The sequence below is a fragment of the Silurus meridionalis genome, chromosome 23 (genome assembly GCF_014805685.1).
Source record: "Silurus meridionalis isolate SWU-2019-XX chromosome 23, ASM1480568v1, whole genome shotgun sequence".
Taxonomy (NCBI): Eukaryota; Metazoa; Chordata; class Actinopteri; order Siluriformes; family Siluridae; genus Silurus; species Silurus meridionalis.
This window is the reverse complement of record NC_060906.1, coordinates 13,121,310-13,134,361: the sequence shown is the minus strand read 5'-3', so window position 1 is coordinate 13,134,361 and position 13,052 is coordinate 13,121,310. Positions and strand designations below refer to the sequence as shown.

General features: G+C 36.0%; 2 protein-coding genes across 2 annotated transcripts in view; both read left to right on the top strand.

The window, feature by feature from the left end:
• Nucleotides 1-13,052, top strand: part of ppm1ab (protein phosphatase, Mg2+/Mn2+ dependent, 1Ab) — a 51,437-nt gene that overhangs the window by 26,193 nt on the left and 12,192 nt on the right. The gene's annotated exons all lie outside the window — the stretch shown is intronic.
• On the top strand, nt 8,802-11,744 carry six6b (SIX homeobox 6b). Its single transcript, XM_046836330.1, has 2 exons — nt 8,802-9,624; nt 10,559-11,744. Exons 1-2 carry the CDS (start codon nt 9,053-9,055, stop codon nt 10,713-10,715), a joined length of 729 nt encoding a protein of 242 aa, XP_046692286.1. The 5' UTR covers nt 8,802-9,052; the 3' UTR covers nt 10,716-11,744.

The following is a 13,052-nucleotide window of genomic DNA, read 5'->3' as shown; positions in this document are numbered from 1 at the left end:
TATGACAAGCTGAAACTCACAAGGTCTGCCAGTCCCCAAGCACAGACACGGAGAGCAGGCATTATGAAACATGCATAGGAGCCGCTGCTTCCTCTATTATTCAACAGCTCAAGATCCACACATGCCACATTGGTGACAGTACTTTCATATCTTTAACAACATACTATAAATGGAAGAAAAACAGTGTAAAACAACATGCACTAAAGAAAGGTTGTTTTTTTTGCTTTTTTTGAAAGAAAAAAAAAAGATCTTTAATCACTGTGCTAGAAATGTGCTGGATTATTTTGTAAAGTATTTACATGACAGTACTAATATGTTTGCACTCTATTTCTCAATCAAGATGTAAAAAGACTTTTTTTCTAGGAAAGTCTATTCTTTACACTAATCTCTATTATAGGTTGGGCTTGCAGTTGACAAGTTACACAAGAGACACATCTATTTAATTACGTTTTTTTTTTCCTTTTAGCTGTACACATTCCAAAAAATGGGTGCATCTCAATAAATTAGAATATCAAAAAGTAGATTTTTTTTTCAATAATTACATTTAAAAAGTGAAACTCACATTATATAGATTCATTACACACATTCTTTTAATTTTGATGATTATGGCTTTCAGCTGATAAAAACCCATAGTTCATTATCTCAAAAAATGTAAATATTACTTAAGACCAATAAAAAACTTAACACAGAAATGTTGAACCACTAAAAAGTATGAACATGTACAGCACTCAATACTTGGTTGAGCTCCATTTACATGAATTACTGCAGCAATGCGGCGTGGCATGGAGGCGATCGGTCTATAGCACTGCTGAGGTGTTATGGAAGTACAGGTTACTCTGATAGCAGCCTTCAGCTCTTCTGCGTTATTGGGTCTGGTGTCACGCATCTTCCTCTTCACTAAGTACATATACTGTGCAGGTAGTACTTTTGGCAGTGAGGGCAGGTGGCAAGTCCTGCTGGAAAATAAAATTAGCATCTCCATAATGCTGGTCAGCAGAGGGAAGCATGAAGTTCTCTAATACTTCCTGGTAGACGGCTGTGCTGACCTTGGACCTGATCAAACACAGTGGACCAACACTAGCAGATGACACGACTCCCCAAACCAAAAATTACTGTGCAAACTTTACGCAAGCAACTTAGATTATGTGCCTCTCCTCTCTTCTTCCAGACTCTGGGTACTTCCAAATGAAATGCAAAATTTATTTTCATCTGAAAAGAGGACTTTGGCCCACTGAGCAACAGTCCAGTCCTTTTTGTCCTCAGCCCAGTTAAGTTGCCTCTGATGTTGTCTCTGTTTCAAGAGTGGCTTGACAGTTGTAGACATTGTCCTGACCATTGTGGCTCTTTTTCCACCATATTTTTTCCTTTCGTTCAACTTTTTATTAATGTGCTTGGATACAGCACTCTGTAAACAGCCTTTTGTGTCTTACACTCCATGTGCAGGGTGTCAGTGATCATCTTCTGAAAAAGACACCAATATTAAACTTTTCACAATATGAACATTTTCATTTTCATTTTCATACTGAATGTTTTGGTTTTATAAGCTGTAAGCCATAATCATCAAAATTAAAAGAAATATATGTACACAAACACACACACACACACACACACACACACACACACACACACACACATATATATATATATATATATATATATATATATATATATATATATATATATATATATATACTACACACATATTACACACATAAAAATAATTAATTTTCTCTACTACTTCTTCACTACTTTTACCATGCTGGACAGATGAACTTCCATGTTTTAGATCATGAGCAGATCCTTTCTTCACAGTTAATTTATTCTGTCACTTGGTTCTACAGCTTGTATTTCTCTTATCTGTATTTCTTTGCAAATTCATTCTGGCCTTTTTGACTTCTACTGCTGATATGTGAAACTAAGGGCTCAGACCTAGAGAAGACATTGAGACCTATTAACTGTTTAGTCAATCTACCTGGGTAGGCCTGGGCAACAAGAAACACCTACCAGACACATCTTCCAAAAATTGCTTAGGGAAATTGATAGGTCTAAGCAGAAAGTTCCATGTATAGCTTCATTTAACACTTCTAGGTATACAAGAATATATAGCTGAAAATCTGACCTGTTATCCCATGTTCATCCATGTCTTTATTGAATAGCAAAAATAAAAGGGACAGAATGTAACACCTGCCTGTGGATAAGAACTGACAATTCTAGTTTAAATAGAGTTGCAAAAAAAAGTGTACATTGCAACAGAATAAAAAAAACAAGCATTCAAAATCACTCAGTCAATTCATACTCATAGATGTGAAATATCAGGCAAATGTCACAAGCATTGAAAAATTGAGTAAAGAAAATTTATAACTAAGACACCACTTTAGAGAACTGGTGAATATACAGTAGTCTGTAAATGCCAAGGCAGAGATAACCAGCAAGAGACTATAGCGCTGTGGTAACAAAAATAGAGTAGAACCACAAAGATATTTGTTCCCAGCACGGTTCATTGTTTGTGAATAGAAGCTAGAGACAAGAAAAGTGAGTGGCTAGAATCCTACACCTGTGCAAAATTTTACTAATGAATCTTGGGTGTTTCATTATGGTGTGGCAAGAATAAAGGGGGCAGAGAGAAGGAAGTCTTAAGTGGAAGAGAGATGAACAACATAGAGCCCTGTTTTGCATGTGTGAAGTAAAATAAAAACATCCAAAAAGCCAACGTCAAGGTACAGAAAGATAAAAAGCCCTTTTGAGTTATCCCCCACCTAACTACCAACTACCTCACCCCTCCTCCTCCTCCTCCCATGAACCAAAGAGTATGTTACAATAGCTGTAAAAAGAAGTGAAAAGAGATAAAATGAAGTCAAGGTTTATCTTCCAGTACGCACAGTGGAAACAGTGGGTCAGTGCTTGCAGGTAGCATGTGGGGTGATTCAGTGGCCCAGGTCTAAAATGTGACTCGAGAGAAGGACTGTGAGAGGGACAGAGATAATGTATGGAACGTTAATAATAATGTCTAAAAATAGATGTTTAGGACCAAACACTAACTTTGACAAACAAAAAAAATCTAGGTGATGACAACTACCAGAAAAAAACACATCTGATTTTATTATGTGGCCATTCAGAAACCAGTAAGGGGAAAAAAATACCCTCTTTCTAATTAGACAATCATTAAAATAAGTAATAAGCAACCAAATAGTTAATAATCACAAAGCCCAACTACCAATATAAATGAAGAGGTTTTGTTCAGTAGCACTCATATGTGTGTTTATATCATGCCAGAAGAAAGAACCTTCAGCCATGACCTAGAGAAGCAATAGTTGCTCCTAATCAATTTGGGAAGAATTATAAGGCCTTCACCAAACAATGTAAAATTCAATATTCTTCAGTATGAAATATTGTTTACAAGACAGGTGCCAAACTTCGCAGGAGTGGGTGTTCAAGGCCAAGCAGTTAAATAGTTAAAGATAAAAAAAAAAAAAAAAAAAGAGAGCTACATCAAGTGACCTATGTATGACCTCTGAAGGCCCATAAAATATTGGTGTTCATGGCAGCACAATCAGAAAAAGACAGAACAAATATGGCTTACATGAAACACACTATATTTTACACCATATTTTTATCTTTCCTAAAGCTTAAATATGTATATATATATATATATATATATATAATTAAAACCAATCTGGTAGTAAAAGTGCAAGCTTTGGTAAACATTTAAACATTTGGTAAAACTGTAGTTTTTGCACACCACTGACCCAATCTGATCTGCTATATGATGGAGGACAAAACTCTAATTCCTGCCCATTCCCATTTCTTAAATGTCTGTTGTCTTTCTGTATTTTGTCATCTTCCACCTATCACTTTTTACTAGCCATGTATAGTTTGTTCTCAATCTTAAAAGCTTCTTAGCTGGGTTCTGAACAAATTTTCTAATGAATTGGCTGACTTGTCTATACTAGCGTCACAACAAAATAAGAGAGAAATGGTAAAAATTTTAAAAAATAATAATTTTTTTTTATTTCTCTTTTGGTTTCTTCCGAACATATTATGCTGTAATTTCTTTTTTATCTTATTGGCTGTTTTCGCTATCTGTCACATTCTTTGATGCCATCATGTGCTTATAACCCACAACAGCTCAACAATCTGAATATTAACCATTTTATAGAATGCTGTTTTTATCCTGATCATTTTTTTTGTCATTTTCAACAACTACAGGAACAACACAAATTTCAGCACTTTTTTTTTTTAAGAAACTTAAATAATAACAACATTGATGTTAAGAAAACTAAATAAAAACAAATAAACATTCCTGGAGACATTTTTAAGCTTTTATGTGCAATTTTACATGACCTTTATTACCTTTATTAAAGTTTAGGCCACTTCTTTATGAAGTAAATACTTCAATAGGTTTTCTATGTAATTAATAAGGTGTCCATCATGTGTGTCTCAAATGTGTGTTTGTGGTCAAATATTCACTATTTTTGCCAATATTTGCATATCCAATATTTGCATTGTTTAAACCTTGCAATCACAGGCTACAAAATCATGGTAGTTGGTAATCATTCATGATGTTTTTAGCCTTTACAAGAGCTCCTTTACAACTCGTGTAAACACAGACCCAAATCATCAGTCATTCATCTTCCCATTTTACACTTAGTATCAAATGCGTTTGACTAAATGTAGTCCTCATTTCTTTTTGCAAACATACTGATACTGTGCTCAGTCAAAACATCTAACTTTGGTGTCTAACCATGAATCCAATACCCCTCGCTTCATTTCAAGCTATGCGATTTATGGTACGCATGCAGAAAGAGCTTCTTTTGTGCTTCTAAACAGTTTGTTATAATGAATGTCCAGCAATTATTATGTCAAATATATGTTCAATTCAGATTTTTTTTTTTTTGGTTCTTCATTGCCTTCTTTTCAGAGTCCATGAAAAGAATAATAATTAAAAAGATTCAAATGCTGCAGAGATGGCATAAATTTTACACATACCATAAAAAGCTACAATAAACTGAATTTGAAAATATGACTATATTTATAACAATAATAATAATAATAATAAAATTATTATTATTATTATTATTATTATTATTATTATTATTATTATTATTATACACTAATTTTTACTAACCGCTACTAGCTAACATCTTACAGTATACACACACACACCCACACACACGCACACGCACGCGCACGCACACGCATTTACACACATTGCTTTTTAAAGACACAACCAGTGTCAACATCTATGAACGGGTTAAAACAACGATGCAATTTGTACTCTTTGAATAGACTGTGAGAATACAAAACAACAACAAAATTGCACTACATGCAAGTAAAGCTATATGTGAAGATTTTGTGATTTTGTTATAAAATCTATAAATATTGGATCAATCTGTTAAGGTAAACATTAACTGAGGAAACTTACTGAACTGTTTTCAAGTTATTTCTTGATGTAGTCAGTATTTTACAGTGTAGACAGGAAGTGATTGTCGAGAACAAATGAATGAATGCGAATAAAATGGAAAATAATTCACTTATGCCGAGAAGACTATTCTAGGCAAAAGCAGTATATTTACGACTTGGGAAAGTCGGTAATGTGTTTGCATTTTCTTTTTTAGAATGAGAGATACATGAGAGAATGACTCTACAAAAGAAGTGCTGTTGGAAAATTTACTGATGATTTGGTGACCCCCATTTATGTTTTTTTTGCCCAGTGTTAATGGACCCCTTTTTAGGATAAAGCGCTCACTTAATGTATAAATAAACGAATGAATGATATCTTACTTCCTTTATGTGTTTAGGAATAAAATCTGTAGATTGTAGCGTAGCTTACATTTTAGCTTTCTAATGCTGATTCTTTTGTATTAAGCCGTATGTCCAGTTTATGTATATAAATATTATATCTAACATTATATATATATATATATATATATATATATATATATATATATATATATATATATATATATATATATATAATGTATGTATGTATGTATTTAGGATAAATACAAAAATTCCAGTTTAAAAGTTCATTTCCAAAGCCTATTCATGCGTTAGTTCTACTCTAATGAGTGACCTTGGGCTTTTCGTAGTAACCCCTCACACACACACACACACACACACCCCATCTTACAGCAATGACTAAATAATCGGTCTTGAGACATTTGTCAATTATTCTAAGGCTAGAATTATTTAATTCGCGTTTGAGTATTTGGCTGTGATTAGCAGATGAGCCGTCTGTTCTCCCAGGGCGATTAAAAAGCCACAGTGGTCGAGAAAAATCTGTAGGAAAATAGTATTTGATTAGCTGTTGTTGGAATTACGGTGGAGGGACCACCCACAATAGTCTAATCATTTAGTTACAAGGTTGCTGCTCTTTTATCCTGCCATGCCGAGGACTGACACAATGGTTGTTTCAAATGCACGAGGCATCAAATGAAATATTAAATGTGGTGTCTTGTGTATTTGTAAATGTTTGAAAGCCAGAGCACGCCAAAGCACACCAGACACTTCATCCACAGTCTCAATGAGAGCTACTACAGTGCAGGTTGGATTTGCACTTTAAATCTAGTATTTAGCAAGACATTAGCCCACTTTCCATTGCACACCGTCTCGTTTGGCTATCGCTATTTCTGAAACAAAAATAGCAGTTGTCACGTGTTGAAGACAATAAATATGTAATATTTCATGCGAGGATGAATAAATTGATATGATACAATCCAAATGATATTATATATATTCTTGAATTCAAACATTACCCCATAACTACACAAGATCTTTACGCACGGGAACGCTGTATTATACTGCTTCTTCTTCTTCTTTTTCTTCTTCTTCTTCTTCTTCTTCTTATTATTATTATTATTATTATTATTATTATTATTATTATCAATGTTGTTTCATTATTATCATAATTATTAATGATTATAATGATGATAATAATAATAATGATAACAACAACAATAATAATAATAATAATTATTATAATTATCCTTTATATATAAACGTAATACTTGTATAATATTGCATTAAATTATTTAAGTACATTTTTTAACTATTATTATTATTATTATTATTATTATTATTCATTTAGTTGTTTTTATTTTACTTTTTAGATGTATTATTATTATTATTATTATTATTATTATTATTATTATTATTTATATTATTATTTATATTTATTCACTGTACATATGCTTACTTGTATATCACATGCTGTATTCATATGCTACTATTTGCACGATTGATACATTTTTGTACTTCTGGTAGATGCCAGACTGCATTTCGTTGCTGTGTACCTGTACAATGCAATGACAATAAAGTTCTATCTATCTATCTATCTATCTATCTATCTATCTATCTATCTATCTATCTATCTATCTATCTATCTATCTATCTATCTATCTATCTATCTATCTATCTATCTATCTATCTATCTATTATTAGTAGTAGTAGTGGTAGTAGAAGTAATTTAGTTTTTGTCTATATAATATGTAAACATTTATTTACACACATTGGCTTTAGAATAATCAGAAATGTAATCAGTATTCTGGTACAGAAAGTGGTTCCGATTCCAGAGTTGCACCTCCATAATGCACAAAGGGTCTGGGGATTTTCTTTAGCTGAATCTGGATCTGCGACCACTGTATCAGGGGCTTTCCGTTAGAATGAACTTTCTACTGTAGGCAGCCGTGAAATGATGTGACCCGACACTTCAAACCATCTGCGCTATCTATCCGCCGTCTTCCTTACCGTCTCATCTCGACCACAAAGCGAACTGTGGCTGACACTAAACTGCGCCCGTCCACCCTTTTTTTACGGCGTTTCCCCCCACGACGAGCTGAACCTGACAAGGTTTTCTCATTATTTCTCTTTCTCTTACCAAGCAGACTCACTCTTCTGCGCATGCTCCGGGAACTAGGCCTAAGGAATATAAAAATGCTTCGATATTTTCCTAACGATCCAAACCAAAACGAAGTGTACAAAGAGTGTGTTAGGACTAGATAACCAGTATAGGAGTTTTTGAAATGATGAGCAGGTACGAAACTTTAAATAAATCACAGATATCATTACACACTGTATGTCCCAGTGTATCCTGACTGGACAAATGTATTGGAATGGACAAATGAGTTTTGCGCTTTGACTGTCGACCTTCTTGGCTGTCTCTATTGTTTAATACATAATTGAGATAACTATACTGTGTCCTCCTCCTCATTCTGACGTCATTAAACTTCATGTGGGAACCACTGATTTCTAAACCGGAACGACGAACTGGTTTATTCTCTTCTGTCATTCTGATATCCAAGCCTCTCCCATGTCGAAGCGTTTTGGGCGCAGTTTTCTACTCAAAGATCTGATGCGAACTGCAAAAGCACAATCTCTCTGTCGGCTCACATGTGCATTATGTGGGTTATGAAAAAGACTATGTGTGACAGCTGAAGTCTGCCTTTGACACACAGCCTGGTCTGTGGATTAAACCAGATTTATTCCGAATACTGTTCTCTACACCATTATTGTGTCCAGAAGCCATTGAACATGTTAGAACCTACAACATCCCAATGAAATGTCCATAAAACACGTCCATAAAATGAAGCGAAAACGTACTGGGAGGTGCTGAAAGGTGCTGAAATCTATTAGCACCCCATTCCATGTGATTGGCACAGCTTGACAGTGATTGACAGGAATTCATGGGCAACTACGCAATCAATCTGCCAGGTCCAATAGAAAATCAGACGAGGACAGGGCGTCTTTTTTTTTTTTTTTTCCCCTCCTCAAAAAAAAAAAAAATATCGCTGCTCCTAAACTATATTCTCGCTCCCTTCTGCTCTCCATATCGCCTTCCGAGGCTGAGCCAGTCCAAAAGTGGCACCATCCATTTTCTTCTGAGCATCATCTAACGCCTTGTCTCGTTGCTCCGCCATTGCTTTTCTGCCTGTCTGCACCAGAGAAGGGATTGAGACGAGGAGGCAAGGGGGAGGTAAAAAAAAAAACGCGACAGAAGAGCGCGCGAGCACGAGAGACGGAGCACCTCGAGGCGGGGAGAAAACGTGCAGCCTTCATGTTTCAGTTGCCCATGCTGAATTTCAGCCCCCAGCAGGTCGCGGGGGTGTGCGAGACTCTGGAGGAAAGCGGCGACATCGAGCGCCTCGGTCGTTTCCTGTGGTCGCTGCCTGTGGCGCCCGCCGCCTGCGAGGTGCTAAACCGCAACGAGTCGGTGCTGCGAGCGCGCGCCATCGTGGCCTTCCACACCGGCAACTTCCGCGAGCTTTACCACATCCTGGAGAACCACAAATTCACCAAAGACTCGCATTCGAAACTGCAAGCTCTGTGGCTCGAGTCGCACTACCGGGAAGCGGAAAAGCTCCGGGGCCGCCCGCTAGGGCCAGTAGACAAATACAGGGTGCGGAAGAAGTTTCCATTGCCCAAAACTATTTGGGATGGAGAACAAAAGACGCACTGCTTCAAAGAAAGGACCAGACATTTGCTGCGGGAATGGTATCTGCAGGACCCTTATCCGAACCCGAGCAAAAAGAGGGAGCTTGCACAAGCCACAGGACTTACTCCTACTCAAGTGGGCAACTGGTTTAAAAACCGAAGACAAAGAGACAGAGCAGCAGCAGCGAAGAACAGGTGTGTGTTCTTCTCATCAACTCTGCACATACAAGCACACTGTGCGTGTGCAGGAAATTCAATGGCATAAACTTATCCATGTACACATTGCAGATGATTGTCCATTTATTAATAATAATAATAATAAGAAGAAGAAAACTATGAATATATAATAATATAGATATTCTTTTTTTCTTTCATCATTTAAACACAATATCATAGTGGTATTATTATAATCTATTTAAAATCAGAGACTTATTTACCCACTCATAACATGGGTGATGGCATAAAAATATAAGTTATTTATCTTTTATTTCCAACATATCGGCCTACTGCAGTATTTAGAGCTTTTGTAACTAAAAAAGTCCACAACAAAAACATATACCAAATGCACACTATTCCATTCAAAACATATGTTATAATTATTATTTTTGTTATTATTACTGCCTAGCTGTACGGGTTATAGCAAAGCGTTTGTTTGTTGGTTTGTTTTGTGTTTTTGTCTTGCTTTATATACACTTGCTTTATTTATTTATTTGCAAGAAGCTTAATGCAAGTAGTACTGTAATATTTTATATATATATATATATATATATATATATATATATATATATATATATATATATATATAATTTTTCTTTATTTTTCCACACTATTTCTAGACGTTGTCAAACGTGTTTTTTTTGTTTTTTTTTATATTAAACCCAGTACATTCTGCATTATTTTTTCTGCACAGACCCTCTGATATTAGCGTACAGAACGTTCTTCTTCCGGGGCATTCCTGCTAACGCGCTTTACTTTGTCGTACATCATTCTGCATCAGTTTATCTCACACAAACGTGCTTAAAATAACCCTGTTGACCCTCGGGTAACTGAAGCGTGTCATATCATTTTAAGCGTTATATCCTCGTTATATAGTGTCACAAATCTAAACCTTTATTATTCACCCGAAAAGGTTACAACAGCAGGTGTTGACTAACGGCTCGGTTTCGGCGGAGGACGGCGCCGCGGACCGGCTCGGTAACGCGTCCAGCCCGGAAGCCGGCCTGTCAAGCCAAGCTGCTGCTTCCGCCATCTCCATCACATCGAGTGACAGCGAATGTGACATCTAACGGCGCGGCACGAGGCTCCCCGAGGGGGCACGACGCAAACATTAACACATTAACGGAGGAATTGGAGGCAGACAATCATCAAGACAAACAAGCACATCGGTGCCTGCCTTAAAGTGTTAAAGGCTGTGTTTCTGTTGTTTTATTGGATGGCTGTCAAACCAGCCAGAGATAAACGGAATGCTCGATCTTAAAAAAAATTGTATTTATCTTTTTTTTCTTTCTACCCATAACCAAGTGTGAAATACACGAACAGATTTGATGGAATTGATAAATGAGAGAGAGAGAGAAAGAGAGAGAAAGAGAGAGAGAGATCCTCCTGTCCGGGTTCTCATTTCATTCATCGAAAACGGATGCATCGGAGAAATAATATGAACAACGCAGAACATCGTTCTTGTTTGCTCTCAGAAGGACTTCATGATTTTCTTTTCTAAGATGTTTACGTATTAAAAGTCTTGGCTCTAATAGAAACGTTGATTTGCTTGTTTTATTTGAAGTCCGGTCGTTTTTTTTTTGTTGTTGGTGTGTCTTTGGGCTTTTAGACTGCGATGAATAGTGGCCATATGTTTCATTTTATTAAGAACGTTAAGTTAATAAAATGTTTGATGATCAAAGACGTATTGTCATTAATACTTTAGGTTATTATTATTATTATTATTATTAATATTATTAGTATTATTATTATTATAATTGCTGTTATTGCTGTTATTATTATTATTATTATTATTATTATTATTATTATTATTGCTGTTTGTCTCTTAAAATATAAAAGCAAAACTCGGTCAGTACATTTTTTTTATTTTTATTTTACATTATTATTTTTTTTAAAAGAAAAGAAGAATCGTTCTATTAATAAATAGTCTTGTCTTTGTCACTGTACAGCCTTGAACTGACCCGATTACATGGAAACCGTTCATGTTATTTTTTTACCTTAATGATTTGCTTGCCATTTAAAACTACGCAACACATCCAATTAATGTGACTTGAACGCTTCGAGATACGGGTTTTCATCAAACTCTTTATTAAAAACAGTTCCAGCGCATGCTCAAATGTGTTTGGTGAATGCTGCCTCTTTGTTTACACATGGAGACCCTGGACTGGACCCTTTGCCTTGGCGTTATTAGAGTCCGTGTTTAAATGGTGTGTGGTTGGTGCATGAGTGGTAATGGGTAAATGTGGGCAATAGTGGTGGTACCTTACTTTGTGCCTGTGTGTGTTAACTGCAGCGTTGTTGGCATCGCGCACCCTAATTCTCTCTGACAGGAGAAGGTCAGCCAAAGGGCGCAGCTCCTCGCTTTCAAAACAAGAAGACTGAATACATATCACTAATAGAAATTACATAATGCTCTCATCACGAACAAACTGCGGGCTGTGTCCTTTCTGCAATACTCTTTTTTTTAATGTATGGTTATTTTGGTGAAAAAAAATACTTAATGCTCTTCCTTTGTTGGATCCTCTGCACTTTATTAAAACAATACAGGTTACCCATAGAAAAAGGGTTTTCTAATTATTGCAATTTTTCAATAAATATTGATGCTTCATGAAAGAGAAATGACACGTAATACAAGTATTACGCATCATACATATTTTCAATTCAACAAGCACAAAAAAATATATTGTTAAAACCATAATGTATATCTGAGAGCAATGCAACGTCAACATTTTCATATGTACAATTCAATATATTAAACACTGCCGATGCTATATGATGTAATTCAATATTTATATGGTAGTAATTTAACAATACTTTTTTGGGTAGAAACTCGTCGACAAAAGCAACACTTGCGTTTGTGTAACCTCAAGACCCAAATACAGAATGATTGAAAAATCCAGGCTGATCGTTGAACCTTGGACTGTTCTTCTAACCACGGTTCAGAGAAAACTTTCGCATTATCATACCTCAATCTTCCTGAAGTTCACGTTCAATAACGCGTGTGGTTTATTTCTCTCTGACATAGGCCCAAGTCATAACACACAGCTAGATCTTCTTTTATGTCTCTTTTGTTTCTGAAATGGGTGGCAAGCTGGTGCAAACTAATTGTCAGTGCGACATAAATGGAGGAACAGTCGAAGCAAGAGAACGAAGAGAGAAGCTCATTGAGTTTGTGCAGGGACAAAAGGGAAGAGGTTAGCTGAAAAGAGCGTTTCTGGCAGTCAATAAGGCTGTCAAACTGTTCAGCGCTAATCAGCGGTAATGATGGCCTCTCAAGCCCATCGGGAACAAAAAGCCTTCAAAAGTTCTGGTGAGGAGAGGGGTGGGGAGATGGGGGTGGTGATGGAAAAAACTAGTCTACCTGCCTAAGTCAAAGTTGTATCCAAACTACTAGTATTAAGAGCCAA